General features: G+C 43.4%; 2 protein-coding genes and 2 long non-coding RNA genes across 5 annotated transcripts in view; 2 read left to right on the top strand and 2 right to left on the bottom strand.

The window, feature by feature from the left end:
- Positions 1-968: 968 nt before the first annotated feature.
- Positions 969-16,890, bottom strand: LOC309615712. The gene is made up of 4 exons (XR_014237006.1): positions 13,524-16,890; positions 13,151-13,219; positions 11,766-11,879; positions 969-7,272 (listed from the first exon to the last, which is right to left on the bottom strand). It is a non-coding gene; the product is annotated as an uncharacterized lncRNA (long non-coding RNA).
- A 129-nt stretch (positions 16,891-17,019) lies between these two features.
- LOC309615698 (TATA box-binding protein-associated factor RNA polymerase I subunit D-like) lies at positions 17,020-22,383 on the top strand. The gene is made up of 2 exons (XM_082365756.1): positions 17,020-19,502; positions 19,582-22,383. Exons 1-2 carry the CDS (start codon positions 18,848-18,850, stop codon positions 19,782-19,784), a joined length of 858 nt encoding a protein of 285 aa, XP_082221882.1. The 5' UTR covers positions 17,020-18,847; the 3' UTR covers positions 19,785-22,383.
- On the bottom strand, positions 22,171-26,001 carry TPT1 (tumor protein, translationally-controlled 1). 2 transcript variants are annotated; one of them, XM_082365712.1, is made up of 6 exons: positions 25,799-26,001; positions 25,459-25,532; positions 24,738-24,928; positions 24,227-24,332; positions 23,310-23,426; positions 22,171-22,385 (listed from the first exon to the last, which is right to left on the bottom strand). In XM_082365712.1, the coding sequence occupies exons 1-6, from the start codon at positions 25,962-25,964 to the stop codon at positions 22,383-22,385; spliced, it is 657 nt and encodes a 218-aa protein (XP_082221838.1). In that variant the 5' UTR covers positions 25,965-26,001; the 3' UTR covers positions 22,171-22,382. The 2 variants fall into 2 exon arrangements, with proteins under 2 accessions (XP_082221838.1, XP_082221839.1); XM_082365713.1 differs by having other exon boundaries at positions 23,306-23,426; positions 25,799-25,960.
- The window catches only part of LOC309615719, a 29,110-nt gene continuing 28,521 nt past the window's right edge, over positions 25,472-26,060 (top strand). Inside the window, exon 1 of the long non-coding RNA XR_014237015.1 lies at positions 25,472-25,562. This is a non-coding gene — a long non-coding RNA (uncharacterized lncRNA). The remainder of the gene's footprint in view (positions 25,563-26,060) is intronic.

Genomic DNA, 26,060 nt, shown 5'->3' with positions numbered 1-26,060 from the left:
TATTCAGATTAAAGTCTAGGCTGCTATTAAACAAATGAAGAACAAAATAAGGGGGGGTGGGGGGGAATTGAAGCTTTCTTCTTCTAACGCTAACTTCCTGCTATAATCTGGAAGGTTATAGCTACTTTTAAATTTTTTAAAGAAATTATTTATACATAAGGGAAATGATTTAAAGAAAGCTAAGAAATGAAAGGAAAGACTAATGTAACAAGACACTGCAGGGAACCATCACTGTGTAATAACTCCCATATGGGGTAGGTGACAGGTTTTGGGCTGTATGCCTAACAGTGCACCGTGACGTTATATAATAACAGACACCCTCCTCCAGGCCTCGCTGCCTGGCACCACAATACACAGTTTGTGTGACTGCACAGAGCACACTGAGAAACAGGGGTACAGACACATTCCCAAGGCAAAAAGACGATCAGTAAAAAACAAACAGCCCTTGGGGACTTCCCTGGTGTTAAGAAACTTGTGATGTTTAAGAATCTGCCCTCCAATGCACGGGACGTGGGTTTGATCCCTGGTTGGGGAGCTGAGATCCCACATGCTGCGGGGAGACTAATCCCATTGCCACAACTACTGAGCCCACAAGCTCTAGAGCCCACGCGCCACAACTAGAGAGAAGCCCACACGCTGCAACGAAAGATCCCGCATGCCGCAGAGAAGATCCTGTGAGCCGCAACTAAGACCCGACGCAGCCAAAAAAAAAAAGTCCTTTTAGCATAGGGAACAAGATTATCTTCTTGAGGACTGAAAACTGTGACTCAGGTCTCCTAGTTTGCCTGGGTCCAGGTTCACCACTCTTCGAGGGCAGCCAAGATTTCGAGATTTTGACCCATGTTATGTGAAATAAATTATGTAAAAATGTGTTTCAATCCATAAACATGGTACAAATCTGAGGAAGACATTCTAATGTCCCCTAACTGTTGTTCTCATAAGCTTCTGTGTGCTTTTTTTCCCACCCACCACCCCAGTGTTACCTGCAGACTCTCAACACTGAGCCACATGCTAACGAGGTGGTCTCTTCACATTCGAGTCCTGAACTAGAAGCGGTGAGGTATTGGCCTGTGCTGCTATCATGCCGTAGCCTCCTGATGCCTTGTATGTGAACTGGCTTCCTTGGAGGCACTGTTAGCTGTGTGACATCCAGATTACACTGAATTTCACTCCCAAGAAGCACGCCCAGGAGACCCAACATTTGAATAATAAAAAATCCAGGGCTTCCCTGGTGGCGCAGTGGTTGAGAATCCGCCTGCCAATGCAGGGGACACGGGTTCGAGCCCTGGTCCGGGAAGATCCCACATGCCGCGGAGCAACTAGGCCCGTGCACCAGAACTACTGAGTCTGCGCTCTAGAGCCCATGAGCCACAACTGCTGAGCCCGCATGCCACAACTACTGAAGCTCGCACACCTAGAGCCCGTGCTCCGCAACAAGAGAAGCCACCGCACTGAGAAGCCTGCGCGCAAGGAAGAGTAGCCCCCGCTCGCCGCAACTAGAGAAAGCCCCCGCACAGTGACGAAGACCCAACGCAGCCAAAAATAAATAAATTAATTAAAAAAAAAAATTCCAGAAAGTAAGAACTGAGAAAGTGGAAAGAAAATACTATCTTTTTCAAGAAAATCCCTAAGAAATTAAAAACATATATCTAAGTGGAAATGACTGTCAGTCATTTACAATGACATATACCAAGGAAGTTAAGAACACCAGTAACAAAGAGAAAATCCTAAGAACTTCCAGAGACAAACATAAGCAAGTCGTGCAAAGAACTGACGATTAGAATAGCAAACTTCTCAGTAGCAACACTGGAAGCTAGAAGACAATGGATTTTTGACTTTATTTTTTTATTTTGGCCACGCTGTGCAGCTTGTGGGATCTTAGATCCCTGACCAGGGATCGAACCCAGGCCCTCAGCAGTGAAACACGGAGTCCTAACACTGGACCACCAGGGAATTCCCAACAGTGGATTTTTGGACAATGTCAAAAATCTGACTGATTATTCTTCCTAATCTGCAAGTCCATACTTAGCCAAATTATCAATCAAGTGTGATAGGAGAATAAGGATATTTTATACAAGCAAAGTGTCAAAAAAATTTAACCTCCCAATAAGCCATTGGGAGAGCTGCTTCACCAAGACGGAATTTAGGTGAGTAGCGAAGGGAATCCAGGCTGAGGAGAGAAGTCTCCATGCGACCACAGGCAACAGGCATGGATACCAGTATGGACTGGAGCAGGAAGAAAACGGGCTGCACGAGGGAGCCCTCCAAGAAAATAAAAAGTGGGCCTAGTAGCTTCCTGGAGCACTTCAAGTTCTGAGAGGAAATTTACATTTCTTGCAGAGAGCTTAGGGGATGGATTAGTGATGAGTAGCTAGAAAACAAAACAGCAGGGAATATGAGAGTTATTAACTCCAACAAAAATTTAAAAATTAAAAAACATATTAGATGGCTCCATTTGGAAAAATACATAGTCCTGTCATGATTGTTAATTTAACTAAATTGTGAGATAATTGTATGGGAGGATGGAGAGGGAGAAGTGACAGGGCTCGGAGGAGAGGAGAGATGGGAGTGAGGGACAGCAAGAAAGCTAAATCCTCATCTTCCAAGGAGAAAGTCAAAAAATCATACCTAAACTCTGATACTGAAAAATCAAGAAATAATAGTTGAGGGAATTCCCTGGTGGTCCAGTGGTTGGGACTCGGCACTTTCACTGCCGAGGGTGTGGGTTCAATCCCTGGTCGGGGAACTAAGATCCTTCAAGACATGTGGTGCAGCCAAAGAAAGAGAAAGAAATAATAGTTGAAGCAAGTTATTTAGAAATAATGAATAAAAAAAAGAAGAAACAGTATGAGCAGAAAGTAGTGAGTAGGGAGGAATGAGGTGGAGCAAGGGACTGATTTTTTTTGCTATAATCATTAATCAACAATTTAAGCTATGCTATGAAATACTTTGACTTCTTTAAAAAGAAGCTTGTCCAGGCCACATTCAGCACAGTTTGTGTAGTATATCCTGTCATTCTTTTAATCCTACGACAAACATGCATGGTGCACCTACCTGCTAAATGCCAGACACTGTTCTGAACACTCAGGATGCAGCAGGGAGCAAACTAAAATAGAGTCCAGCCAAGCTCTCTTGGTGATAAATTAGCAAGTAAGATAGATGGTGATGAGTTCTATGGAGAAAAATAAAGCAAAGAAGGGGGCTGGACATACCAGGGTGTGGGTGTAGGTTTAAGTGTGGTCGTCAGGGAAGGCCTTTCTGATTTTGACAAAATTACCTTTGAGCAGAGACTTAAAGGTGGTCAGAGATGAGCCCTGTGGCTGTCTGGGAAAGCATTTGAGCAGAGGAAACAGCCAGCGCAAAGACTCAGGGGGAAGCATGCCTGGTTAAGGTTGCCAGGTAAAGTACAGGATACCCAGTTAAATTTGAATTTCAGGTAAAAGAGGAACAATTTTTTAGTATAAGTATGTCCCAAATTGCATTTGGGATATTTGGTGTGGGAAGAGTGTAGTAATCAAGATAGAGAAGGAGATGAGGTCATCAAGATAGTGAGGGTCCAGCTCCTGAAGGACTTCCCAGGACATTGTAAAGACTTTGGCTTTTTACTCTGAGAGAGATGTGGAGCCGCTGGAGGATTCTGAGCAAGGAAGAGGCATCATCTGACTTGTTCTAGAAAGATCACTCTGACAAATGTTAAGATTAGACTGTAGATTGGCCAATTTGGAAGCGGGGAAGTCAGTCAGCATGCTGCTATAATAATTCAGTCAAGAGATGGTGAGGGCCCAGATCAAGGTGGTAACCATGGAAGTAGTGAAAAGTAGACAGATTGTGGATGTATTTTGAAGGTAGAGCCCATGGGATTTGCTAATAAACTGGACATAGAATGTGAAAGAAAGAAAAGTCAAAGATGAGGCCGGGGTATCAGCCTGAACCACTGGAAAGATGGAGTTGTTATTCATTTGTTCAGATAGGGAAGGCTGTGGCCATAGGAGGAATAAATGTGGGGGTATTATTGTTGGGTAGGTGGTTGGATATAGGGGTCTGAAATTCAAGGGAGAAGATGTGGCTGGCGGTATAAATGTGGGAATCATAGTTCTAATTATCGGAACCATTCCTTTGTCTTCTCCTTAAATGGTTAAGTATTACCAAAACAAGGCTGCATAATAAACTAACCCAAAACTTAGTGGCTTAAAACAACCACCATTTGCTTAGCTTAAGCTTTTGTGGATCAGCAATTTAGGCTGAGCTTAGCTGGTCAGTTCTGGTCTTGTTTCATTCTGGCCAGGTTTTCTCGTGCATCTGCATCAGCGGGCAGGTCAACTGGCTGTTCTAGGATGATCTCAGCCGGAATGACTCACCTCTACTCTACTTGGTCTCTCATCTTCCAGCAGCTAGCCCAGGACCATTCTGGTGGAGGCAGTGTTCCCAGAGAGCAGAAATGCTCAAGGTCTCTGGAAGCGTAAACTTAGGACTGTCACACTGATGCTTCTGCCACATTCTCATGGTCAAAGCAAGTCACAAGGCTGCAGGTGGAGGGGCAGGCAATAGACTTCATCTCTCTCTTTCTTTTAACAAAGAAGTTTTTTAAAAATATTTATTTATTTATTTATTTTTATTTTTGGCTGTGTCGGGTCTTCATTGTGGCATGCGGGATCTTCATTGCGGCACGCGGGATCTGATCTTTTTGTTGTTGTGGTGCGTGCGCTGTTCATGGCAGCACGTGGGCTTCTCTCTAGTTGTGGCGTGGGCTCCAGAGCCTGTGGGCTCTGTAGTTGTGACACAAGGGCTTAGTTGCCCCAAGATAGGTGGGATCTTCGTTCCTTGACCAGGGATCGAACCCGAATCCCCTGCATTGACAGGTGGGTTCTTTACCACTGGACCACCAGGGAAGACCCTAGACTTCATCTCTTGATGGCAGGAGCTACTGAGTCACATTGCCAAGGGCAGGGGTCCTGATGGGCCACTGGGGCCATCATTCATTCAATTTACCACATGTACCAACTCTGAAACATTTTCAACCCAGCCATATTGAAGTCTGGAGTCATCTTTTCTCTCTAAGAAGGACTATAAAAAAGATCTGCCTGTGATAGACAGGAAATAAGTGAGGTTGGTCCAATTTTTGGCTTCAGTTAGAACTTCGGGGGGAGGGAGGCAGGTTCCAAGAATATCAGGACAGAGTGAAGTGAGAACATCTGTTTCGAGGACCCAAGCCTGAAGAGGAAGGAAACAATACTCTGTAACCCATCATGAGGGCTGGAGAAGCCCTCAACCACAGGCTGAAAGGCCCCACCTGTCACCACGTGCTCTCACGCAGCCCCTTGCCTCTATGAAGGGACACGTGAAAAACTTTCCAGAATGATATCCAGCTTTGCCACATTAATCATCTCATAAAACCTTGTTAGCAAGTCATGTCAGTGCCTGATAGCCTGGTGGAAGTTAGGAAATTCCTCCTTTTTCCTATCATAAATCCCTCTTTCCGCAGCACTCTAAGCCTGGGTCTCCTTAGATCTCAGATTCTCAGAAGGGAGAGGACAACAGTATTTGTTGCCTTAGATGTCTTTAGCGTTTTCCAACTGGGTGTTCATTCTCCGTGTCGACAAAAATTAATCAGTCGATCTAAGAAAGAATTGGAAAATTTTCTTCGAGCCAAATTAGAGGATTATAACCCAGAAAGAGATTCTCAGAAAACTCTGAGAACTGTTCCGCCCATCAGAAGTCAAGATGCAGTTTATATAAGCTTTTTGAGAGAGAGGGCTGTGCATCAAATGACGTATTATTGACAGTTTGCACAATCTAGATCTAATCGCCATTTTGGTGGGTCATGACCCCCCCCCATAAGATCAAGAAGGAATTTTATCTTTAAGAAGTCTTCGATGCTAGAAGAACGTTTTTCCTTATGGTTGAGCAGGTATTTCTGCCGATGGGAGAGGTTTGGTCAATGCATAATGCAGATACAGAATGCACAGTAGGGGGAAGAGAAGAGGCCAAAGGGCAGAGAAGAATTTTTATGTTTAAATATTTCTCCTCTTGCCACAGAATATGAATTTTATTCCATCAGTCCTTGGACACATATTTTCCATCCTCCTCCCAGTCCGGGCCTCTGCAGGAAGGGCTGTGATCTGGCGTCTCCAGCCCCAGGTGCAACAGCACGTATGGGCCTTTCATGCACCTTTCCAGCACTTCTTCTAGAACCAGGCCAAGAGCAAAGGCTCTAGCCTTCAAGACTGAGATCAAGTTTGCATTTTTTTTTTTTTTTTGGCTGCACTGCACAGCATGTGTGATCTTAGTTCCCTGACCAGGGATCGAACCCCGGCCCCCTGCGTTGGAACCGCAAAGTCTTAACCACTGGACCACCAGGGAAGTCCCAGGCTCACCCGTTTTATAGTGACATCTAACTACTTGTTAACCCTGAGCGAGAATCTCGGAGTGGCTCAGACAAGTTATAATAAAGAAGCAAAGGCTCTAAAGGCTCAGGAAGTATAAATGTATAGAAGATGGAAAGGACCTAATCATCTCATTTTGGATGATGGCTCTGTGGCCTTGAGGGTCTGGGCCAGCACCAGAGCCAGGACTCATGGCTCCCCATCCAGGGTTTACTCCACAGACCTGTGTTGCCAGCCATCTCCCAAACCACTAAATGTGTGATGGCAAGGAGATTTTGAGTGAAAATAGGGATTGAGGACGTGACCAGGCAGTATGCATATGAGCTAAAACAGATGAACCGGTTTGCAGGGCAGAAGTTGAGACACAGCTGTAGAGAACAAATGTATGGACACCAAGGGGGGAAAACCGCGGTGGGGTGGGGATGGTGGTGTGCTGAATTGGGCGATTGGGATTGACGTGTATACACTGATGTGTATAAAATTGATGACTGATTAAAAGAAAACAAAACAATTCTTGAAACATTTTCTCAGGGCTACATAAAAGAGAATGTGAACGGGCATCCTGTATTTTGCACCTGATTCACAGTAGAGACCAGAATTTAAGAATTTCTTATGGTAATAAGACTCCTATGACAGCCTCCATTTGCTGAACCAGCCAACAAGGTATTAGTCTCCGTTTTCTAGATGAAGATACTAAGGCCTAGAGAAGTTAAGATGTTGCAGTTCTCACAGTTAGTAAGTGGTGGGGCTTTAATTAGAACCCAGATTTCAAAACGTCACCACCACACTCATCCTACATGCTTTCTTCCAGAATTTGAAGTAATGACTTTTTTCTTATGTTTGCCAAATGGATGCAAAACGGTATCATCTTTCATTTATTTTAGCAGAGCTAAAATGGAATTTCAAAAAAAGAAAAAAGAATTAGGAAGGAAACCGTGTACAGCACAAATCAGATGCTGAAACATCTGGTGTGCAAAGTGAGAAAATAGTATCACAATGTCAGTTCCTGCATGTGCAGCCAAAACCCAGCTGCACCCGTGTCTGTGTGGGGCATACCTGGCTTGCAGTGGCAGTCATGAAGAAAGACTTAGGAGTTTCAGCTGGTAGAAAGCTCAAAATGAGTCACCTGTGTGATATTGTTAACCGCAGCCTGCTCCAAATGTAAGTTTAGGCTTCATTAAAATATTATCGCATTAACATAGCATGTGGAAAATGAGGCAAAGCCCCCTGCAGAAATGCAAAGCTCTCAGGGCACCTTGGTCAAGAGGGCTGTAGGTTGAGGGCCCTGAGCGTTGGGCAGGAGCATTTGTTGACTTTTGAGACTTCTTTCCACTCTGGTGCTTTATATTTTGTTCCAGCAAGAGGGTGGGAACTGTGAGCCAGCTGTGTTGGTTGTTTCCCATTTGGTTATCTAATGAAGTCATTTCCTGCCCATAGTTCCTGCTACAAGAGTGATTCCTTAACCCCTAACTGGTGGCAGAATCTCCAGAGGGACTTTTAAAATGTAGACATTCTGATTCAGTAGGTTTGGTATGGGGCTCGGCATTGTAAAAAAATGAATTCATTTAATGAGTAGGTAACACATTCACATTATTCAAAAATTACAAAATGTACGCAGTGAAGAGCCTCCTTTCTGGAGTGTTTCCAGTTTCCTTCCAGAGATTTTCTATCTTTGTGTATCCTTTAGAGACCTGCTATGCCCATACTAGCAAATAAGCTTTCTTTTTTCCTGAACACACTATTCTGCACTTTGCTTTTTCACATAAAAATATTTTTGGTGATTATTTCATAGCAGTACACAAAGAGTTCTTTGTTCTTATGGCTGCATAATATTTCAATATACAGAATATTTCAATCTACATAACACCTGCTATGGATTGAATGTTTGTGTGTCCCCAAAATTCATATGTTGAAATCCTAACCTCCAATGTGATGGTATTAGAAGTGGGCCATTGGGAAGTGATTAGGTCATAAGGGTGGAGCCTTCATGAATGGGATTAGTGCCCCTATAAGAAGAGACCCTAGAGAGCTCTCTCACCCCTTCCACCATGTGAGGACACAGTGAGAAGCTGGCCGTCTACAAACCAGGAAGTGGGCCCTCACCAGAACCCAAATATGCTCCAGCCTCCAGAACTATAAGAAACAACTGTGTTGTTCAAGCCACCCAGTTTATGGTACTTTGTTATAGCAACCCAAATAGACTGAGACAATACCATAATTTATTCAAACAGCCCTCCATTGCTATCACAAATGATACTTCAGAGAACAGCTTTCTATACACATTAGTTCATTTGCAGTGATTATATAAGTAGATTAAATTCCTAGAAGTGGAAGGATGTGGTCAGTGGGTACATGCATTTGTGACGTGGTGTCTGGGGGTGCTTGTTTCCCTGCAGTCTCCACAACAGAAGGGTAGCAAAATGTTTTATCTTTGCAATTCGATAGATCAGAAATAATAACAGAGTGCAATTTTAACTTGTATTTCTTGTATTCTGAGTGAGCTGGAGTCTCTTTTCTGTGAACTCTCTGATTATACCCCTTGCCCATTTTTCTATAGGATTGCTGTTCTTTTTCTTATTGGTTTGCAATGTTGGAAAACAGTTCTCCATGAATTTCTCATATTCCTGTATGGTCTGGGTCTTCTGAGAAAAGGGCGTATTTGGTGGGTTTTTTTTTTAATTGAAATATAGTTGATTTACAATGTTGTGTTAGTTTCAGGTGTACAGCAAAGTGATTCATGTATATATTTTTTTCTTCTTTTTCATATTCTTTTCCATTATGGTTTATTACAATTACAGAATATAGTTCCCTGTGCTATACAGTAAGACCTTGTTGTTTATCTGTTTTATATATAGTAGTTTGTATCTGCTAATCCCAAACTTCTAGTTTATCCCTCCTCCTCCCCTTTCCCCTTTGGTAACCATAAGTTTGTTTTCTATGTCTCTGAGGCTGTTTCTGTTTTGTATATAAGTTCACTTATATTAGTTTTTAGAATCCTCATATAAATGATATCATACAATATTTGTCTTTCTCTGTCTGAATTCATTCAGTATGATAATCTCTAGGTCCATCCATGTTACTGCAAATGGCATTATTTCATTCTTTTTTATGGCTGAGTAGTATTCCATTGTGTGTGTGTGTGTGTGTGTGTGTGTGTGTGTGTGTACACCACATCTTCTTTATCCATTCATCTGTGGATGGACATTTAGGTTGTTTCCATGTCTTGGCTATTGTAAATAGTGCTGCTATGAACATTGAGTGCATGTATCTTTTGAAATTAGAGTTTTCTCCAGATATATGCCCAGGAGTGGGATTGCTGGACCATATGGTAACTCTATTTTTAGAATTTTAAGGAACCTCCATACTGTTCTCCATAGTGGCTGCACCAATTTTTTACATTCCCACCAGCAGTATTCTCTATTCTCTTTTCTTTCCAGCAGGGTTCTCTTTTCTCAACACCCTCTCCAGCATTTATTATTTGTAGACTTTTTTTTAAAAGGTAGAAATTAGTTTTCTTATTTATTTATTTATTATTATTTTTTGGCTGCGTTGGGTCTTCATTGCTGCACATGGGCTTTCTCTAGCTGCGGCGAGCGGGGGCAAATCTTCGTCGTGGTGCATGGGCTTCTCATTGAGGTGGCTTCTCCTGTTGCGGAGCACAGGCTCTAGGCACGCGGGCTTCAGTAGTTGCGGCACGCAGGCTCAGTAGTTGTGGCACACGGGCTTAGTTGCTCCGCGGCATGTGGGATCTTCCTGGACCAGGGCTCAAACCCGTGTCCCCTGCATTGGCAGGCAGATTCTTAACCACTGCGCCACCAGGGAAGTCCCTGTAGACTTTTTAATGATGGCCATTCTGACCGGCATCACGTGATACATCACCATAGTTTTGATTTGCATTTCTCTAATAATCAGTGATGTTGAGCATTTTTTCATGTGCCTATTGGCCACCTTTATGTCTTCTTTGGAGAAATGTCTATTTCAGTCTTATGCCCATTTTTTGATTGGGTTGTTTGGTTTTTTTTTACTATTGAGTTATATGAGCTGTTTGTATATTTAGGAAATTAATCCCTTGTCTGTCGCATAGTTTGCAAATATTTTCTCCCAGTCCGTAGGTTGTCTTTGTGTTTTGTTTATGGTTTTCTTTGCTGTGTAAAACCTTTTAAATTTGATTAGGTCCCACTTGTTTACTTTTGCTTTTATTTCTATTGCCTTAGGAGACTGACCTAAGAAAACATTGTTACGATTTTATGCCAGAGAATGTTTTGCCTATGTTCTCTTCTAGGAGTTTTATGGTGTCATGTCTTATATTTAAATCTTTAAGCCATTTTTAGTTTATTTGTGTGCGTGGTGTGTGAGAGTGTTCTAACTTCATTGATTTGCATGCAGCTGTCCAGCTTTCCCAACACTACTTGCTGAAGAGACTCTTTTCTCCATTGTATATTCTTGCCTCCTTTATCAAAGATTAATTGACCATAAGTGTGTGAGTTTATGTCTGGATATTTTATTCTGTTCCATTGATCCATGTGTTTTTGTGCCAATACCATGCTGTTTTTATTACTGTAGCTTTGTAGTATTGTCTTAAGTCTGGGAGGGTTATACCTCCAGCTTTATTCTTTTCCCACAGGATTGCTTTGGCAATTCTGGGTCTTTTATGATTCCATATAAATTTTAGGATTATATGTTCTAGTTCTGTGAAAATGTCATGGGTAGTTTGATAGGGATTGCATTAAATCTGTAGATTGCCTTGGGTAGTGTGGCCATTTCAGCAATATTAATTCTTCCAATCCAAGAGCATGAGATATCTTTCCATTTATTTGAATTATCTTCAAATTTGCAAAGGATATATTTAAATAACACACATCCTTGGAAGCTAGAGATAAGGTATCCCTTTGAAGAGATTTAGAGATGTAACTCCTCAGAGACACCTCAGAGCAATAAACTAGAGATACCTTCCCTTTTTCCCCAGAGATTTGCCTGCATTCCAGGTACATGAATAATGTGCTTATCCAGAGGGAAGGATGGACAGATGTGTTAGCAGCCTTGTAAGCTCAAAGTTTCCTAATTTCAGGGTTCCTCTGCTGTAGTGCTCCCCACTGCAAGTGCAGGAAGCATCTGGCCCTCAGTATGTCACCCTGTCGGGGGTGGAGGTGGGACCCAATGCAAGATGCTGCTCTGGCTGCTGTTTTTGCTGTGAGTTTATCTCTGACCTAGAGGTCTTATGTCTTCTTATAAAAGGTATATGGAACTATGGTAGGCTAACTTGTTAGCTTGAAAATAGGGTAAAATCTCAGATTCTTTACAGTTTCTAACTTAACATATAAAAACTCCTCTGTCTGTAACGTGGTGTGCAAAGAATTCCATCTGTATTTTTAAAAATCATACCAGGTAATTCTGAAGCGCGACCAGGGATGAGACGAGGGTGTTACATTTTTCCAAGACTCAGCAAAATGCCACATCTCCCACTATGGAATCGCACATCGGACATAACTTTGGAATCTAGAATAGGATGAGAAAAAGCCCATCATGCAGTAGCAAATGCAAAGAGCATTAAAGTTAACTTTAGACCCTAGAGAAAGCTAAGCATTTACAGACATGAGGTGCTCTGAAAAATAATTATTTCACCATTAAGGCAGAAGAGAAGCATTTTGCATTCTTTGCGATTAGGTACCTCAGCCTTTGACTTAACTAGCAAACTGCCGGGACCAGTGACTTGTGTGGAAAGCACTTCAGGTAGAAGATACTGCTCTCTTTCAGACCAAACATTCTTGTCTGGTTACCCACTTTTCCAGAATTAGAGACTGCATTTGAAAACAGGAGCGACACAGGGAAGTGTGGTTCAAAGTACTTCAGGGTCTCGTGAAAGCTCACTATTTACTCCATCAGCAAATCCATACGGAATGCCATCGGCAAAGAAGGAAGACTGACAAAACCCCCCTCCTTGCTTTCAGGAATAACAGTGATGCAAAGACAAGGAATTCAATGACTTCAGTAAAGCGGAAGAGGGTGGATGGAATGGTTGCAGAAATCAGTAAACTCTTCCGAGATGAAACGCAGTGCAGTCTTGTAGAAAAGAATGAGACTTTCGTGCAAAGGGTCAGAGTCACGCCACCTGCGTTCCCCCTGGCAGCTGAGGGCGGATGGGAAGGAGAGGCAGGTAAGCTTGAACAGGTAAGCAAGTGGCCCAGCTCTGAAGGGTTTTGTACAGAATTTCCTTAAAAGTTTATGTTGAAGGAAATGGTAAATGTGTTCCTTAAAAAACAGCTTTCCGTTTGCACCTTCCCAAGTTCTACACCCAGATACAAAGTAGAAAGAGTAAATGCACAGTGGCCAGCTGGCAATTTGGATACACCCTCTTGGTGAATAACCCTATTGAAATTCCCTATTGGTCATTCCATCAAATGGGTCATTCCTGGGTTGTGTGCTCACGGGCCTTAGCCATGATTTAGAAAAAACCAAAAATCTGTGTCTGGGATGTGAAGGCCGGTAGAGTGTGCTCAACCTCTAAAATCCTCCTGTTCCTTGTAAGAGTCTGCAGCTATTCTCACATTTCTCCCTTGGAGAAGAGGCACGTGTCGAGATCCACCTAGTCAAAGCTCACATTTGCACCTTTAGTCCACAGGAGCAAATCTGATTATATGTTGGTCAGCTGCCCATTATCTGCACAAGAGAACAAAATTCACTGGGGCCAACAAGCCGCCTCCCTTTCTCCTGACCAGCTTACCCTGCTCCACCTGCCACTGATTACCAGCCTCTGACAGTGTACTCACCTCTCCCTTCCGCCCAGGTATGAATACAGGCAGATCCGGTAGGGGGAGTAGGAAAGAGCTTCAGGCAGCCTGAGGGGATAGAAGAGAATATTCAGCAAAATTACCACAGGATATTGACAGGGGAAGCCTAGCAGTAGCTGGAAGGGGTTTTGCACAACTCTCACCCCCATAAACCACAGGGTTTAGTAACTCCCTCCGAAAAACAAGCCTCCACGTGGCTCTTGGGACGCTAAAATCTCTGCTGCTCCCACATTCACACCCGGTCCTCCTCCCCCCTTGTCTGTGGAGCAGAGAACAGGTGGCACATTACTTAACCAATTTTCCAAAGCTTAGTCACTTCTGCTTTTAATAGATGCCAGCAGTTGGTATTTACCGTCCCGCTGATATTACGGCAGCCATCAAGGGTACTGCCACCCAGCCCGTGTTCCACTTGACAGAATCCATCCATGTGGAGTTAACACAATGGAGGAGGCTTAGGCAGGATGGGGTGCTTGCCCGGTGATGGAGAAAGACATTATAATGCATCACACCAAGAGTTGAGTTGACTTGGCTTCCAGTTTTATACTTGCCATCTGCTGATAAACATTATCTCACCTCCGTGAGGTAGTCAAAAGAGGCGTATGTTTTCTTTCTTTTTTTTTTAAAATTAATTAATTTATTTATTTATCTTTGTCTGCGTTGGGTCTTCATTGCTGCGCGCGGGCTTTCTCTAGTTTCGGCGAGCGGGGGCTACTCTTCGTTGCGGTGCGCTGGCTTCTCATTGCGGTGGCTTCTCTTGTTGTGGAGCACGGGCTCTCGGCACGCGGGCTTCAGTAGTTGTGGCACATGGGCTCAGCAGCTGTGGCTCACGGGCTCTAGAGCGCAGGCTCAGCAGCTGTGGCGCATGGGCTTAGTTGCTCCGCGGCATGTGGGATCTTCCCGGACCAGGGCTTGAACCCATGTGCCCTGCATTGGCAGGTGGATTCTTAACCCCTACACCACCAGGGAAATCCTGTATGTTTTCTTTTTAACTTAATGTGCAATAATTGTCCCCCTTTCACTTGCCAGTTTTTCCCCCCGGGTTGAATATCAGTTTGGGTATTTGACTCAAACTATAAATTGGCGGTCCTTGAGGGAGACTTCCAAATTAATGTACTCAAGGAGAAGGAAATTACATGTATAGCTCTGTTTTGAATAGATGTCCACCAAATACCAACTCTCTGTGATTTGCCAAATTTCTACCAGCTGCTCAGGGAATGGAAGGTTATGAATTTGGTGGAATAGTTTGATAACCCTGCACTGTAGACGAGGCCACAGCAAGCTGCGTTTGATAATGAACTAGGGTTTCCTGCTGCCTCTACACATGAAGAAAATGGCCAAGTACACGACTGGATTTCTAGTGTCATACTAAATGTTAGAAACTCAGGACTGAATGATGTCTAGTAGCCCTATGAGGCTATTTAAAATACTGTAATCTTTATCATTTTTTAAAATTAATTTTTACTGGAGTATAGTTGATTTACAATGTTGTGTTTGTTTCTCCTGTACAGCAAAGTGAATCAGTTTTCCATATACATATATCCACTCTTTTTTAGATTCTCTTCCCATATAGGTCATTACAGAGTATTAAGTAGAGTTCCCTGTGCTATACAGGAGGTCCTTACTAGTTATCTATTTTGTATGGTGTATATCTGTCAATCCCAATCTCCCAATTTATCCCTCCCCCTGACTTTCCCCCTTGGTAACCATAAGTTTGCTTTCTATATCTGTGACTCTATTTCTGTTTTGTAAATAAGTTCATTTGTACCATTTTTTTTAGATTCCATATATAAGCGATATCATATATTTGTCTTTCTCTGACTTATTTTACTCAGTATGACAATCTCTAGGTCCATCCACGTCACTGCAAATGGCATTATTGTGTTCTTTTTTATGGCTAAGTAATATTCCATTGTATATATATAAATTTATTTTATTTATTTATGTTTGGCTGCATTGGGTCTTGATTGCTGCACACAGGCTTTCTCTATTTGCAGCGAGCGTGGGCTACTCTTCGTTGTGGTGTGCGGGCTTCTCATTGTGGTGGCTTCTCTTGTTGCAGAGCACAGGCTCTAGGTGTGCAGGCTTCAGTAGTTGTGGCTCGCGGGCTCTAGAGTGCAGGCTCAGTAGTTGTGGCACACGGGCTTAGTTGTTCCGTGGCATGTGGGATCTTCCTGGACCAGGGATTGAACCCATGTCCCCTGCATTGGCAGGCGGATTCTTTACCACTGCGCCACCAGGGAAGTCCTTCATTGTATATATTTACCACATCTTCTTTATCCATTCATCCGTTGATGGACATTTAGGCTGCTTCCATGTCTTGGCTATCGTATTGTGCTGCAGTGAACATTGGGGTGCATGTATCTTTTTGAATTATGGTTTTCTCTGGGGGATTGCTGGATCATATAGTAGCCCTATTTTTAGTTTTTCAAGGAAAATACTGTTATCTTTTCTTTTTTAATTATTAATTTATTTTTATTTATTTATTTATGGCTGTGCTGGGTCTTCGTTTCTGTGCGAGGGCTTTCTCTAGTTGCAGCAAGTGGGGGCCACTCTTCATCGCAGTGCGCGGGCCTCTCACTATCACGACCTCTCTTGTTGCGGAGCGCAGGCTCAGTAATTGTGGCTCACGGGCCTAGTTGCTCTGCGGCATGTGGGATCTTCCCAGACCAGGGCTTGAACCCGTGTCCCCTGCATTGGCAGGCAGATTCTCAACCACTGCGCCACCAGGGAAGCCCAATACTGTTATCTTTTGACTGGCAATTGTGATCTGTGTCCTCTCCCAGAGAACCCCTCAAGTGAGTCACCTAGTGTTTGAATTCTCATTTCTCCTAAATGGTGACTCACACATGCAAAAGCACTGCATATGGTCTTCCCCCCGTCCCCCAGTCTCCTGCTCCCCACTCTACCTCAAAACTCAGAAAAGAGCACCGTGCATTTATAAACGAAAGCAGATGTCAAGTGTATCCTGGAGTGGGAGAGAGGAGGTCAGTCATTGAGGGAATCATTGAGCAAGCAATTACTTTGGAAAGAATCCCCACCCAGGCTCATAGTTGGCAATTTTCTCACTGAATTGTGTGGACTCCTGCAAAAACCACATCCACTTGAGGCTCTCAGGGCTCAGCGTAAGGAGGAATCTTACATGTACGAAACCACGTATAGTAGCACAAATCCGCAATGGACAAGCTCTCAAACAAACTGGAACGTGCTGGTAGTTGAAAACATGCCCGCACAGTAGTGGAAATCTGCTTTGGACAGCCAACAAGCATGCAGTCCAACGTACCACCGCTGAACTAAGGGATGGACTTGGAGGACTTCAGTGGGATAAATATAAACTACCAGCATTATTATCATTTTTAACTTTATCTGCAAACTCTAAGTTTAAAGAACCTATCCTATTTGAGATGGCTGTCGTAACAGCCGACTTTAGAGGGACTTCCCTGGTGGTCCAGACTCCGTGCTTCCAATGCAGGGGGCGCGGGCTCGATTCCTGGTGGGGGAACTAAGATCCCACTTGCTGAGTGGTGCAAAGTATCTCTCCAGGTAGATAGTGTCAGAACTGAGCTGAATGGTAGGACACCCAGGTGGTGTTGCAGAACTGCTTGGTGAGGGGAAAAACATACACACATTTGGTGACCAGAAGTGGAGTACTGAGTGTAAAGGAGACACACAGGAGTGCTGCGCGTCCTGTGGGATCTGAGTTCCTAGACCAGGGATCGAACCCGCGCCCACTGCAGTGGGAGCGCGGAGTCTTAACCACTGGACTGCCAGGGTAAGTCCCTCCTTTAAGATTTTTAAATTCACAGCCAAAAGAAAAAAACTTAATTAATTCAATGAAAGGTGTAGAGCATCCTTTACTTGTGTATGTTAAAGTATTTCAGTCAAGGACTTTTCCTTTGGAATAACGCAGTATTAAATGTTAACAAAAGAACCAAATATCCAAAGAAGTAGCTCACATTTTTATGCAGTATCAAAAGAAAACTTTTTCAATGAAGTGATTTTTAAGTATGGTCCACAGCCCCAGAGGACCATAATCTACCCAAAAACCAGCAAGTTGGGCCCTCAGTTCTTATGGACAAAGTCTCTGGAAACACTCACCAATTGCTGCAAAATGAGCTTTTGCAGGAATGTTTGTGGCCCATGAGGGGGTCGTTAGCCAGACTTTTACCATAGAATTAAGAGTTGTATAGTATGACCTGCTAAGTGCAAGTCACCAGTCACTAAGATGTGGTCTCTATTAGTTCAAGTCCCCTGGCTTAAATTCCATTTTACTGAGAGTATCCTGGCTGCTAGCCCAGGTCACAGCCCCAAGCACATGCACACACAGATGCTCAGAACTTTACAAGGAGGCTTTGTTGTCAGGACTTTTTCAACTTGGTTGAGGTTTCTGCTGCTCTTCTTGCAACTTTACCAGTATAGTTTGTAGAGTTACTGGATAAACCCTGCAGTTCAGATGGAATTTACTGTCCATGCACTATTTACTAGTGATCTGATTAGATTTTAAGAAAAATGTCTAATGGTTCAAATGAGTCATTTACACAACTATTGCTTAAGCAGATGCACATGTAATAAAAACACGTACTTCTTGCATCATGACATTTCATGGGCAATATGCTGCCTATGAGTTTGCTGTTCTCTTGAGCCGATCTTAATCAGGCTTTCTTCCCTGCAACTCAAACCAAACACCTGTCAAGTCTACCATTCTCAGTGCTCATCTTACTTGACCCGTTTACAGCAGGTAACCCTGTGGACTTGCTTGCTCCTTCCTAAAATGCTGTCCACTTGACCTCCAGGCCTCTCCCTTGGTTTTCCTACCTCAGGGGCAGTTCCCTCTTAAATCACTCTGTGGGTTCATCACGCTGACCAATCTATGTTGGAGGGCTGAGTCCATCCTGCCTAGCTGACCTCACTGTTCTAGCTTCAGATGTCATGCATTATCTTCCCAGCAGATATTCACTTTACACCACTTCGCTTTCACAAAAGACCTAGCTACACTAGTACTTGATCCCGCTAATCAAAAGAAATCCGAAGAGAATTTTCCCTTTTGCAAAAAAAGGGTGAAAATTGAAAACGGCATTCAGCATTTCTTTTGCAGTGAGGCCTCAGAGGCAGCGTGCACCCCAAGCAGCTTCCCCAGAACTACACTCAGCATCTGTTATCAAGCTACCATAGCTCTGAGCTGTGTCTGTGAGCATCTGTGCTTATCTCAGCTTCTTTTGTGTATCCATTAGCAAGATGTGTCCTAAGGTAACTGCTTCTTTGCTTTATACCATTTCAGCTTAAGAAAGGTTTCACAGGAAGGTTCTTTCAGATGCTGGGGAAACCTGTATCTCTTAAATTCTCTAATTCTCCTCCTGACTGCTTACTTAGTTCACTTCAGTCAAGAGTCAGCATCTCAATTTAGCCTATCCAAAAGTGAACTCTTGGGTGGTTCTTAGTTTGTTGGAGTGTTGTGGGGGGTCCGGAGGTTGCTGAATGCGGACTTCCTAGGGAGGGGTGGCGGGTATCTGGTACGCAGCTGAGGCCCATGCCGAGCCGGCGCTGGTTGGTGCAAGCTGTCTGCCCTCTCGACGGGGAAACGACATCACATTTACTGAATTTTATATGGTCAGAAATCTGTTTAAATCAAAGGACAATTGACAACAAATTTGAGAGGGGCTTGGAGAACACATACCAGGAATGGATTCTCTCAACTATGCAACGGTATCTGATTCAGCTGTGGAAATTGAGAATCAAAGTGATAACTCTTCCTCTGGTAGCAGCTTATTTAAAACTCAGTGTGTTCCTATCCCACCTAAAAGGAGGCAAAGAAACCCTATTAGAAAATTTGTTCACAAACCTGAAAGTACTCAAGCAAGAGATTCGTCTAGTGACTCATCTATAGAGCCAAGACCATTGACTTTAAAAGCTATTTTTGAAAGATTCAAAAAAAAGAAACGTAAAAAGAGGAAATACAAGCCAACGGGAAGATCAAGGGGAAGACCAAAAGGAAGGAGAAACACTAGAAGCTCACAAATAAATAAGAAACAATTTAAAGACAAAGGACCTGGTTTCCCATTTTTAGAATCAGGAAATGGAAGAAAACCATTACCTTGGAGAAAAATTTTAACCTTTGAGCAAGCAGTGGCAAGAGGATTTTTTAACTACCTTGAAAAACTGAAGTATGAATACCATCTCAAGGAATCCTTGAAACAAATGAATGTTGGTGAAGATTTAGAAAAAGAAGACTTTGATAGTCGTAGATACAGATACTTGGATGATGATGGATCTATCTCTCCTACTGAAGAGTCAGCAGCAGAGGAGGAGATTGCAACAAATCTTGAACATGATGAATGTGATATTAAATTGGTGGAGGATAATTATTTCTTAATAAGTTCTGAATTACCAAAGAAGAACTATTGAAGAGTCAGCAGCAGAGGAGGAGATTGCAACAAATCTTGAACATGATGAATGTGATATTAAATTGGTGGAGGATAATTATTTCTTAATAAGTTCTGAATTACCAAAGAAGAAAAATGTATATTTGGAACAAGAGGAAAATACTGAAGAAGCTGCACTGCCTAAAAAGAGAGCATCAAAATCCAAAAAACACTGGACAGAGGACAGAATGGCCTGAAAATAGATAGGATTATGACTACCAGACAAGGTAAACAGAATAGAGAAAAAGGAACTTTATAGAAAGAAAAGACCATAAATGTGAATACATATGCCAGCCTTATGATAAAAAAGAACCTTGTAAGAAAAATTTTTTAAAATTCAAAAGTGAACTCTTGATTTCCTATCCTCAGTCTTCCCCGTCTCAGTGTTGACTCCTTTCTTCCAGACGCTCAGGACAAAACACTTGGCATCACCCTTAAATCCATTCTTTCACCTCATTCAACGCATCAGCAAGTCCTGTTCTCTAATTTCCAACCACCTCAAGTATCACCCTAGACTAAGCCACTATCATCTCTCACCTAAAAATATTATACATCATTGTTCTCTTTGCTTTTACACTGTTACCCAACAGCCAAAATGACCTTTTAGGGCACATCATCATGTCACCCTTCTGTTCAAAAGCCCTCTGGTGGCTTCCCTGCCTGATCTGGTTTCCTCTTTTCCTGTGTACTTACCTCAGCTCTTCCTCTTGCCATCTTGGGTCCAGCATACTGGCCACCTTTTCCCCTGAACATGTCAACCACACTACTTCAGACACTACATTTGCTCTTTTGCCTGTAATGCTCTGCCCCCAGATATCCACATAACCTCCTTCCTTGCTTTCAGCTTCCTATTCAAGTTATCACATTACAAAAGCCTTCCTAGACAATACTGTAAGAGTCCTTTCTCCATCTACTGTTTTACATACATGTAGCCCAGAGCTTCAAGTCCACTAGGAACGTACCTGTTTCAAGCTTGGCAGCAGTGATAAACACATGCCTTCTGATATGCACAAAGTACTCACCACCTGTTATTCTTGCACAAAATATCTTAACCCGGCTCTAACTTGGAGTTAACTAGAAAAAGATCGAAAATAAGCATTCTTAGGCAACTACCTCAACTTGCTTCCTATGTAAGGCCTCTGCATTGCTATTCCTGTTCTTCCAGTCTTTTCCATGTGAGCTCACTAAATCAGGTTGCCGCTTACATTACCTCAAGACTTCTCCCACTACCAGATTATCCTCACCTTCACAGCACTGACCACTGCCTGAAAATTCTCTTCCGATAGTATGTTTCAGAGGCAGGCAAGTGGCCTCCTAGATCACTGGTGCTCAAAACCACCCTCAGCATGACTCCAGTTTCCAGTATTTGGGTATACTTTCACCAGTCACCAGGGGGCACTACCAACCTGATTAGCATTTGTCTTAGGCTCTGAACCACACTTCGGTCTCTTGAAGTCACTGGCTGCACCCTTGGTTCACATAAAAGAATCACTGGCTTGCCTTTAGATTTAACCCTTATGCTTTTAAAAGTGAAATCAGAAGGCAAGGGTGTAGGGGAATAATTTTCCAGTACTTTTCTTGTAAACTCTTATGAATTCTTCTTTGGAATCATGGAGGCTTTCACTGTTCAGAGTTATTTGTGAATTGCGATTTTTTCCCTGTATTCCCCCATTCAATCTGGACTGCCACAATCAGACAGACAGGAAGCGCAAGGACACTTTTTTCTTGCATCTGTGCTGGAAACCTTAGCAGACAGTAACTGCTCCAGGCATGTCAGATAGATGCATTTTCATATCCTTCTTCTGATACCCACAGCCTTTTCAGATACAATTTGACTACCACCTGCTTTTCCTCTGCCCACCAACTATCCCACACTCCAGCTGTAATTTCATCTTTAAAACAGGCCAGCAAACCTTTCCTGTAAAGGGCCACAATGGTTACTTTAGGGCTTGCAGGCCCTTAGATCTGTCACTCATCTCTGCTCTTGCAGTGTCAGAGCCAGTCAATACATAAACAGATGGGCATGGCAGTGTTCCAATACAACTAGACACAAACTTAGATTTTGTATTTTTTCACATCCCGTAAGCTATTTTGAACCACTTAAAAATGTAACCACCTTAGTCACACAAAAACAGGTGGTAGGACAAGCCAGTTTGCCAACCCTGTTCCAAGAAGTTTGACACAAGTATTCCAGGAGATGTCTAGATTTCTCTAGAACTTGGCTCTACTTGCTTTGTAAATAAGCTGAGACAATACTTTGCTTCCAACTGTGTTAAGTCTCGTTTTATTCTTTTGGTAATTTCTTCCAGAGTTCACTACTTCCATTTGTAGGTGATGAAATGTGTAAGACATCCACTTCAAATGCTGGCACTGCTATGAGCATGGTCTTTCCCTTTATTTCAACCAATTACTGTTGATTCTTGTTTATATTCCAAGTCCCGGAAGTGGTTTTCATTGCAGAAGTTATCTGAAGATGCTCTTATGCTTTCTAGTAGTGGTCTACAACCAGGCTCTAGCTTCTCCAGGAAGGCTACACAGGATGGATTTAGATATTACATATTAAACTAAGAGGCATTCTCTCAATTGAGTTTAAATGCATTTTATTTTTAGACAACCTACATGACATGTTTTTTTTTTTCCTCAAATCAATGCCTCCGCTCCAAACAAATCAACATCAAAACGAAGAGCTCAAGATGCCATCAGTCCCATCTGTCTAAGTCCTGGTGTTGTGTGGATGAACAGCAGCAGCCAGCCAGTTATGACGAGCAGGTGACAGATCCGAACAGCCAAATCTGTTACTGTGAAAACAAGGAAGACCCCATCAACACCTTTCCAATATGAACATATTTAACACTTCCAGGCTGCAAATGTATTCCCCTATTCAATCTGGGCTGCCACAAAGACAGACAGAAAGCGCAGGGATTATTCTCTTGCATCCTAGTGCAAACCAAAAGAACAACCGCAGACTGTTCAAGGTCTATCAGTGGATGCAGAAATGTCTCATTCTGAGAAAGTTCCACTCACTTCGTTCTAACAAAAGCCTCATTCTTTGAATCCGTTTAGACATTTTTGTTCATTGCTGCCCCAATCCTGTTTAGTGTAGCCTTAAATTTATCTTACTCCTAATTTACGTAGAAGCCCCTGAAAGCTAGGATAATGAATGCCTTCATTTCTGTATCGCCTCTAGTAATTCCTTGCATAGCAGACATTCATTTAATTTTAGTAAAGCAATTGGCATATCGGATCAGCAGCCAACTCTAAACTGTATTTACTAAAAGCTAGTAACATCAAGGCTTTCACGACCAGCTGCCAATTATCAGTAAATAAGGGTGAACGGTTTCTTTACAAAAAGGTTTTAATACTCATGTGTATGTGCAGCAAAATAGGAAGAGAAAGGCAGTCTGATTTCGACAAGCCATTTCTATGGGGAAGATCAACATAGGGTGTTATCTCTGATCTCTAGAGCTGCTCAGTATTTAAGCTATGCTTTGTAATGTCACCTATAAGTTTTCTGCAGATAAAGACTCTAAGCCTTTCTGTACCATAAAAATCTTTTACATGTAAAACACCCTCTTTAGGCCCCAAAGAAAAATAAGACCTAGAGCTTCAGTTTAAAAGACTATTGTAGGATCCATTCTAACTATCCTAGTGGCAAAACAAGGATTATGCCTAGGATATATCCATTTTTACATTAATGATTCAACCCACTTCTTTATACTTACACATTTTTCCATTTCTAGACCATCCTTAAAGAAAATCATATACGGGGTCACACCATCCTCGCGGTAGTCCAGCAGAGCAACCATGCCATCTGGATTCATGTTTTCACCAATAAAGAACTTAGGAAGCAAACAAATACTCAGAATTAGATTACGCACGGATGTGTTGTATCAAAACAATAACTCAAAGGATGATTCAGAACACCGCTATTTAAATCAAGGGACTTCAGCAACTAACGGCTCTGATGCCTAGGAGAAAAAATGCTCACGAATCAAACTTCAGTTCACTCAAAGTACTAATAAAAACCAAATAAAAGTACAGAGCAATCCAGGGACACTAGACTTTCAGGAAACTTACTCAGCCCCACACATCCATTTCCAAACCCTACAAACAAGGCTTTTTACATAGTCAAGCACAGGGAACATAAAGCTAGCAACGAGAGGATATCACATGAGAAGCTATCTTATGGCCAGAGAATGTATGAAAACCGGAAAATTAAAGAGCCAGGTTGTGTTCGTTTTTTTTCTTAGGGGTAAACGAAAGTCACTGAAGTTTCTCAACAGGACAAGCTCAGATCAGAAAGAGCTTCAGTGGCAACAAGACACATTGAAATTGGAAAGAGAAAACTGGAAGACCACTTGGGAGTTAACAAGCAATTCAAGAGAAAGAACTGGGAAATGTTATCTGAGTACAGATAAGATTCTGGAACCAGAAGACAAGATCTGGAAACATGCTTGGGAGCAGAGAAAGCTACTTCCTACAGCCTAGACTACTGGAGTTGAATCTATGAAGTATTTAAACTGTTCAAAAGACCGAGAAAATAACCACAGCTTAATTACATCAGAGATTCATCAAGCAACTCATTTTTTGCTCAGTTAAAATTGTACAATCCTTCGGTCCAAATATTTAAGTTATTTACCTGATAGTTTTTGAAATTAGCAAGGATATGCTTGATTTGTTCTGCAGCCCCTGTCATAAAAGGTTTTACTCTTTCTGGTCTCTGTTCTTCAAGCTTCCCTTTGATTCTAAAACAACATTTTATTGATAGGTTGGTTATTCAGTTCTGAGCAAAGTATATTTTCATTAAGTAAAAATTACAAACTGAAACCAGCTGTCACTGAGCAAAATAACGTGGCGCACGCAATCAAGAAATTACTAGTTCACAGGAGGGATGTTGTAATCAACAAGACTGTTTCTAACTTGGAATTTCATGTCAGCTTATCTCCACAGTACTATTCTCAAAAGGTAAAACCAAACCACATGCTCCAGTATGCTCACATTATTTTACTTATAGAAAAACAACCACCCTTCTGAGCTCATTAATAAAAAGACCTCTGACAAGCAAGCCTGCCGCTAAAAATCTCAGTAAGCCAACCCCTAAATCCTATAGGATTTTCAGACCTCGACTGGGGTGTGCTGGTATCACTTACGACTTCATGTAATCTTTGATGTACTTCTTGTAGGCTTCTTTTGTGAAACTGGTTTCCTGCAAGTGATGGTTCATGACAATATCCACACCAGTGACTACTGTGCCTTCGGTACCTTCGCCCTCGGGGCCTTCAGCGGAGGCATTTCCACCAATGAGCGAGTCATCAATGTTACCCTCTGTCCTACTGACCATCTGCATTAAGAAAAAGTTTAGTTGCTAACACATCCTCGACTTTACCATAAACGCATCCAAAAAATTTATGCTGGCACCTCGTGTACCCGTCATCCTTCCACCAAACATTTAGTTCTTGTCGAATACCATGAACACATTACGGGGGAAAAAAATTCTAAAATCCATTTCCCGAAACACCTCAGCTCAACAATTCTTTGTTGACCGGAACGAAAAGGGGGTCATTTACAACCCAGTGGAAGTTTTGCGTGGGCTGTCGGGTTCATGAGCAAGTAGGGATAGGGCAAACGTTGAAGGACTTGGGGCTCCCAAACCGGAGACAACCTGTCCGGGACCGCCTGGGAGGAGGATGGGCGCCGAAGCGGCGAACCTATTTCCAGGATCAGCTCCGCCTCCACTTTTCTAGAAAAACCCGAGCCCGGAAAGAGCGTCTCCTCCGCCAGGAGGCAACGGCGAGGATTGCACAACCCCGGGCGGGGGAGCGGCGGAAACCCGAGCCTACCCGGCCCCGCGCCGCGACCCGGCCGACTCACCTTCCCCTCCACCTCCAGACACAGCCCGTCCGCGACCTCCCGGATCTTGTAGATGTCGGAGAACATCTCATCATCTGTTCGGGGACATATACCCGCCGGTCACGGTACGCCCGAGGCCCGAGCGGGCGCCATTTCCCGCGCCGGCCGGCCGCACGCGGCCCCCGCCCCTCCCTGGGCGCTCGAAACCCCGACGCGCGCCCCAAGCACCGACCCTCCTCGCTCCCAGGAAGGCGCCGGCGTCCCCCAGGCCCACGACACGGCGACGGCGGCCGCCTCCCCGCACCCACCCACACCCCCGTCCCCTGTGAGCGGCGTTAGGGGCAGTGCAGTCCCGACTCACGGCTGATGAGGTCCCGGTAGATGATCATGATGGCGACTGGAGGGAGACAACGGTGGCACTGGCTTAGGAGCACGGAGCTCAGAGCGAGCGCGGTGCTGCCGGAGCGGCGCTCGGGGGGAGGGGGGAGCGGGCGGAAAAGGCCGACTCTGCCGCTCCCCAACCTCATATAGCGAGCACGTCCCCCTACGTCATCTCCCGCTGCGCCTCCGGAAGCGCCGCAAGCGGTGACGTGGCACGCAGAGCCGCGCGGTGGGCAGGGCCA

Source organism: Balaenoptera borealis (assembly GCF_965194805.1).
Source record: "Balaenoptera borealis genome assembly, chromosome: 18".
Lineage (NCBI taxonomy): Eukaryota > Metazoa > Chordata > Mammalia > Artiodactyla > Balaenopteridae > Balaenoptera > Balaenoptera borealis.
This window is presented reverse-complemented; position numbering and strand designations above follow the sequence as displayed.

What these genes read in the sequence shown, in the direction of transcription:
- LOC309615698 (XM_082365756.1), top strand. Translation starts at nt 18,848, where the DNA reads ATGGATTCTCTCAACTATGCAACGGTATCTGATTCAGCTGTGGAAATT. An exon ending in AAATCTTGAACATGATGAAT is followed by an intron (nt 19,503 to 19,581) that starts GTGATATTAAAT and finishes AAGAGTCAGCAG; the next exon opens with CAGAGGAGGAGATTGCAACA.
- TPT1 (XM_082365712.1), bottom strand. Translation starts at nt 25,964, where the DNA reads ATGAGGTTGGGGAGCGGCAGAGTCGGCCTTTTCCGCCCGCTCCCCCCT. An exon ending in CTACCGGGACCTCATCAGCC is followed by an intron (nt 25,533 to 25,798) that starts GTGAGTCGGGAC and finishes GTCCCCGAACAG; the next exon opens with ATGATGAGATGTTCTCCGAC. An exon ending in GTCTGGAGGTGGAGGGGAAG is followed by an intron (nt 24,929 to 25,458) that starts GTGAGTCGGCCG and finishes TTCTTAATGCAG; the next exon opens with ATGGTCAGTAGGACAGAGGG.